The following is a 6,407-nucleotide window of genomic DNA, read 5'->3' as shown; positions in this document are numbered from 1 at the left end:
CACAACAATGATTGTTTTTGTTTCCAAAATCAGAACAAAAATTGAAGTAATAAAATTGTAAAGATTCTCTAAATTTTGCAAAACAGTTTTCAAACAGTTGGTATGAATATGCAAATGAGTGAGACAATGCTGTCATCACCTTACAATTTTCCATTGATCGTATATACAACAAACTTATGATAATTAAACTCTTCTCCTGAAAAAGTATATAACTTTTTATGCATTGCTGAAAAACTTCAAAATATTGATCAATCAGATATACATAAGGATTTGAGACAGGGTCATATTTTCACCCTGATTAAAAGTTTTACAGACAAACAATATGGCAAGTTGTCATTATCAACTCACTCATTTGTGTCATATCAACTGTTCGAGAAAACAAGCGAAACTTTACAACTCATAACTTCTCTAATTCTTATAAGCGATCTGATTTTGATCAAATATTCATTGTTGCGCTTGGATACTTTTTCTCTTTCTTATCAGACAAACTTTCAACAGGTGTAAAATCATCCTTTACAGTGATGACCCACAACCATCATAACCACATCATCCCTCTCTCCCCACCCCAATACTTCCACCATTCCTTCCCACCACCCCCTCCCACCCTCCTCCTCCTCCTCCTCCTCCTCCAAGGCGTCAACCCTTAATGAGAGTGAGGAATTCGTCTCTGGTCTTTGGATCTTCCCGGAAGACACCAAGCATGGTGCTGGTGATGGTTTTGCTGTTCAGTTTCTGCACTCCTCGCATCACCATGCACATGTGCCTGCAAAAATATGAAAAGAAAAGAAAAAGGGAAGAAAATGCACATTACAATTTTTTTTTCTGGCCCCCTTTTTCTCAGGCACAATTTATCAGTCATGCAACACACTCTTACATTCACATTAGTTTCCATTTTTGTGTATAAGCATGGCACAAACTGAAAATAATGAAGTTTGGAACATAAATCGTAGTGACTAGTCCACAAATTGAGTTCCATTATGCAATGCATGGTGTGATAAACACACATATAGACAAAGCTAGAGCACATTTGTATCATATGATTCAATATGTCAAGGCTATAAACATCCTGAAAGGCCAAAATACCACACGACCACAAATGTTTCCTTTATACTTAACGTTTATGGTCTGCATACAGATCTAAAGGGTGTATTTGCTGGTATTGAGAGGGATTACACTTCAAGCTCAGGCTAATCAATGTAACCACATGTAAAACTTGGCTTACTTCCAAAAGTACCAATTGAATGCCAGGGGGTGACTAATACATGCATAATTTTTGGCAGCATTTCTGGAAAATGAAAAATGCCAAAATGAAATAAACATATGTTCCCTATCATGTTCAATAAACACAGTCAAGCACAAAGAAAGAAAAGAAAAGAACTTATCTCATCATTTAGAATTGAATCAAAAAGGCACTAAAGTCTTTAAAGTCTAGGTATGGTTTGAGCATAAAACCCTCAAATACTTCAAAATTATAACACATATTCAATTCAATATTTAATGATACATGTACGTACTTGTGCATTCATTTCATGCATAAATGACAGATAGATAGATAACATAGATTGACAGACTGAGAAATAAATAGATGATGATAGATAAAAGAATAAACCAAGTTTTCTTGACAAAGTTATTTTTTGTACTGACACCAATAGCTATAAGCCCAAACCTTTTCTTTAATAAAACATAAACACAAACACACACACACACACACACACACACAAACACACACACACTGTATTTGTCTCTTTATCAACATCAATCTACATGAGAAATCCTATCACATGAACAAATTTACATTTCAAGGTTTGCTCTGTTGCACAGACGTAGTCACAATTGTGAAAAAAAAAATATGTGTGCAAACATGTAATTGCACATACATGCTCCTATACACATCTAGATGTTTATTGTAATCTTCTGACGGTCTGGTCTATGAAAAATGCATTGCAGCTGTTGACCTTTTCAAAATCTTCTCCCCATGCATTTATCCCACCTTTACATGAGTAACAAATAAGACTGAAACACACAAACCCAAACATCTCAAAGACTTGAGTGTCTACACAAAGAAATCAAGACGTGCGTCAATAACGAATCCATATTTTCCATTATTTGGCAAACAAGATAACAGTGAATGACAAGCAAAAAACAAAAACATAAAGAGAAGACCCAAGCATGCGATGTGGTGATGGTAGGTCATATTTCATACATGAGATAGTAACTATGGTAACCGCACAAAGATGCCAAGAAATAACGGGCGGCAACTCACGTGGCCTCTATGACAACTCCTACTCCGGCCGGTGCAATGGCTTCTGTCACCGCCAGGGCGATCTGTTTGGTGAGACGCTCTTGCACTGGAAACAAGACCATAAAAACGTTGCTCATACATTATGTAATATGATGACAGGCTGGAGAGAAAACCTACAATATGTTCCATCCCCCCAAAAAAACACAAAACCATATATAGTTTGGAGATGCTATTGACAAACCTATTACCTACCGGTGATAGTTTTTCAAATCCTGAATTTAAAAGATTATTCACTATAGGCCTATTCCTGGCAACAAAAGATATCATGCATCATATTGTGCTGATCGGTCACTCTATTCTGAGAGCACATTACCTTCCAACTTGTCATAAAAATCTCAGCGGACCATGAAGCAGATAATATTGCCACTAAATGCCAGGCATTCCAAAGACTTGTGAATTTTAATACACCTTTTCCCTATACCACATATCTGTGTGCATTGCAAATTACTATTCATCCTTCCATAGATGGGATAGTATTTGGTGGAGATGTGGATTGGGCTTTTAACTTTTTGCGAGATACCAAGAAACAACTTGTGAAATAATACAGAGCATATCATTCTAAGAGGAATTCACAATTTATTTTGATGAAAATCAGTTTTGGAATGACTGAGACATTAAAGGGAAGATAAACCCCAAGATCAATGTGGATTGAGTGAAAGCAGCAACAATAGTAGAACACATCAGTGAAAGTTTGAAGAAAATCGGACAATTGATGCAAAAGTTATGAATTTTTAAAGTTTTGGGGTTGGAACCGCTGGATGAGGAGACTACTAGAGGTTATGACGTATGAGTGGACAACAATACCAAGAAAATATAAAGAAAATTCTACAAAAATCCATTTTTCATGAGAATTACAAATTCCATCAACTTGATATTGACATATGTTAAGGGTAGCAATTATTACCTCTGCTTTCTGAAAGCGGTTGGTCCATTGCTCTTTCATAATTCTAGAAAAGTGAATTTTTGTTGAATTTCCTTTATATTTTCTTTGTATTGTTGTCCACTCATACGTCATATCCTCCAGCAGTCTCCTCATCCAGCCGTTCCAACATCAAAACTTTAAAAATTCATAACTTTTGCATCGATTGTCCGATTTTCCTCAAACTTTCACTGATGTGTTCTACTAATGTTGCTGCTTTCACTCAATCCACATTGCTCTTTGGATTTAACTTCCCTTTAAAGAACAATGTAAAGCAATAATAATAAAAGGTGGATCCCACCTTTTATCAATATTGCTCTGTTTTGGATATATCTCAGCCATTTCGAAACCAATTTTCATCAAATAAATGTTGAATCCCTCTTGGAATTACATGCTCTTTCACATTGCATGAGAGGTTTCTCATTATGTCACCTAAAAATGTTATAAACCTGAGGTTAGGTCTCAACCAAAATTGTACAATCATTTTCAGCATTGCATGTGACATGACATTTCCATTCTCTTGATTTCATTGAAATCATCATCATTATGTCATAGCTTGGTATTACTTGCGATTTGTTGACATGAACAGTTTCTCTTATGGAGAACATAACAAAAAATTCCCACCGTTACATGATCTCATTCATCAAATCAGTGCCCAGTATTGACTAACCCATGCAAACAGATGCTGAATGGCAGTAGAGGAAGTATCACTCACAGAAGGTTCAAATTCTTTTAGCAATCAAACGAAGCCAATCGCATGCTTGCAATATGATGTAAAATTTCAAGGCAACGGCGTTTTGTGACATCCTGGATAGCCAGGTCTACGTTTACCACCACATCCTATGGCTGTTATGGGTCATTGCACTTTGTGAAGGAAGGATGTGGCAGATTCTATAAAGCCCCCCCCCCCCCCCCCCCACCCCACTACACGATCAAGAGGTCGTACGACCTAACTGTCGGTTTGACGTCACCAAACACCCTAGTGTAGGACGTAGGACTAGGTTGCATGACCTGGGCCCCATTTCATAAAAGATGTTAGGATGACAACTCTTGCTGGAATGACAACTTCCCACAGCAAACAGCCAATCAGGAAGCTGGATTCTTGTCGTTACCATGACAATTGTCATTCCAGCAAAGAGTTGTCATCAAATCAACTCTTTATGAAATGGGGCCCTGATCGGAAAGTTTTGGTAGGTTGAATTTTTTTTCAACTTGTTGTGGTTTGCTGCAGCTAGCTGCTAGCTTGCTCATGCACTGTGTGCTAAAGCATGTGGGAGGCAGGTTGCAGGTTCAAGGTCAGGTCGCATAGAGTGCATTGACAGGTCGCACGACCTGGGCTTCATTTCATAAAGAGTTTATTTGATGACAACTCTTTGCTGGAATGACTATTGTCATGGTAACGACAAGAATACCGCTTCCTGATTGGCTGTTTGCTGTGGAAAGTTGTCATTCCAGCAAGAGTTGTCATCCTAACATCTTTTATGAAATGGGGCCCTGGTCTCATGTTTGGAAGGTCATACAACCTCGGGTCATGTAGTGTGCGGCAGGCTTTACACTCAGGAAAACTGAGTTCATATCAAACATCATTGCATACTATTGCTACTGATAAATGATAACATCACAGTACATAGACAGGGAAGGGCAATGATGGTGATGATGAAGTGATGGTGGTAGTGATGGTGACGGAAATAGTCATAGAGACGGTGACAGAAATAGTCATAGAGACGGTGATGGTGGTAGTCATGGTGAAGATTGTAGTGATGGTGACAGTGATGGTACTAGAGATGGTGATAGTGATGGTGATGGTGAAGTAATGGTGGTAGTAAAGGAGATTGGGGTGGTGATGGTGAAGTAATGGTAGTAGTAATTGAGATTGTGGTGGTGATGGTGATGGTGAAGTAATGGTAGTAGTAATTGAGATTGTGGTGGTGATGGTGATTGTGATGGTGTAGTTAAATGGCGATGGTGATGGAGGTAGTGATAATATGGAGATGGTGATGGTGATGGTGGTAGTGGTGGTGAAGTGATAGTGGTAGTGGTGATATTGATGGTGATGGTGGTAGAGGTGATATTGATGGTGATGGTAATGGTGGTAGTGATGGTGAAGTGATGGTGGTAGTGGTGATATTGATGGTGATGGTGGTAGTGATGGTGAAGATCGTAGTGATGGTGACAGTGGTGGTGACAGTGATGGTGATGGTACTGGAGATGGTGATAGTGATGGTGATGGTAAAGTAATGGTGGTAGTAATGGAGATTGTGGTGGTGATGGTGATAGTCATGTCGTGAAGTGATGGTCTAGTAATGGCGATGGTGATGCTGGTAGTGATAGTATGGAGATGGATGACAAAAATGGTGGTATTGATGGTGCAGTGATAATGGCAGTGATGGTGATGGTGATGGTGACAGTGACGGTGATGGTTGTGGTGGTAGTGATGACGTTAGTGATGGTGAAATGATGGTAGTGGTGGTGGTGGTAGTGATGATAAATGTGATGTTGGCAGACATGGTGATGGTGATGCCGTGCATGGCATCTGCGGTGGTGGGGGTGTTTGCCATCGATTAAGAATATAACCCTAAAATGGGGATTTCTAAGTTTCTATGTTGAGATAAATGGCAGGTGGCAAACATCCATACATACCTTGTAACCTTCGACTGTAGATTTCAACAAGTCTGAAAGAAAAAGAAAAATGATATTAAAACAAATATCTCAAAATGTAGGCTAATTTCCTTTCTTTTTACTAATCCTGTGATATATAGTGCCGGAGTCATTGTTGGTATTTTGTTTTCTTTTCTTTTAAGGGGGGAGGGAGGGTACTCTCTGTCTGTTTGTTTTATTCTAAAATGTCTGTCCCACTTTCATGGTAGAACTTTCTAACTTATATTGTTTCCACTGAGATTATACTTTCACTTCAATTTTTTTATCCCACATCCATCAAAGATATACAAAAAAAATATACAAATCATATTCTTGTGAAATTGAAAGGTTCTAAACTAAGTTGAAACTTTTAATATTGGCAGCTCGCATCATTCCATCCCTCGATCAGTAATAGTATGATACTACATGAATTATTGGATCTCTTGATGTGAGTTTGCCTTTTCAGTTTTGTGCCTTATTAAATGACTCTATCAAAGACTGAATCAAACACTGGTCACAACAGCGGTCCACACAGCCTAGACTACTGCT

At 38.4% G+C, this 6,407-nt stretch overlaps 1 protein-coding gene across 1 annotated transcript in view; it reads right to left on the bottom strand.

Moving 5' to 3' along the window:
• Positions 1 to 636: 636 nt before the first annotated feature.
• LOC139721117 (GTP cyclohydrolase 1-like) overlaps positions 637 to 6,407 on the bottom strand; it is a 57,423-nt gene continuing 51,652 nt past the window's right edge. Inside the window, exons 4-6 of the mRNA XM_071632450.1 lie at positions 5,862 to 5,893; positions 2,264 to 2,348; positions 637 to 763 (exon numbers count right to left, since the gene is read on the bottom strand). Coding sequence (XP_071488551.1) covers positions 637 to 763; positions 2,264 to 2,348; positions 5,862 to 5,893 — 244 coding nt within the window. The remainder of the gene's footprint in view (positions 764 to 2,263; positions 2,349 to 5,861; positions 5,894 to 6,407) is intronic.

Source organism: Diadema antillarum, unplaced genomic scaffold (genome assembly GCF_040938485.1).
Source record: "Diadema antillarum isolate AM-2024a unplaced genomic scaffold, OU_Dant_1.0 scf00000013, whole genome shotgun sequence".
Classification (NCBI taxonomy): Eukaryota; Metazoa; Echinodermata; class Echinoidea; order Diadematoida; family Diadematidae; genus Diadema; species Diadema antillarum.
This window is presented reverse-complemented; position numbering and strand designations above follow the sequence as displayed.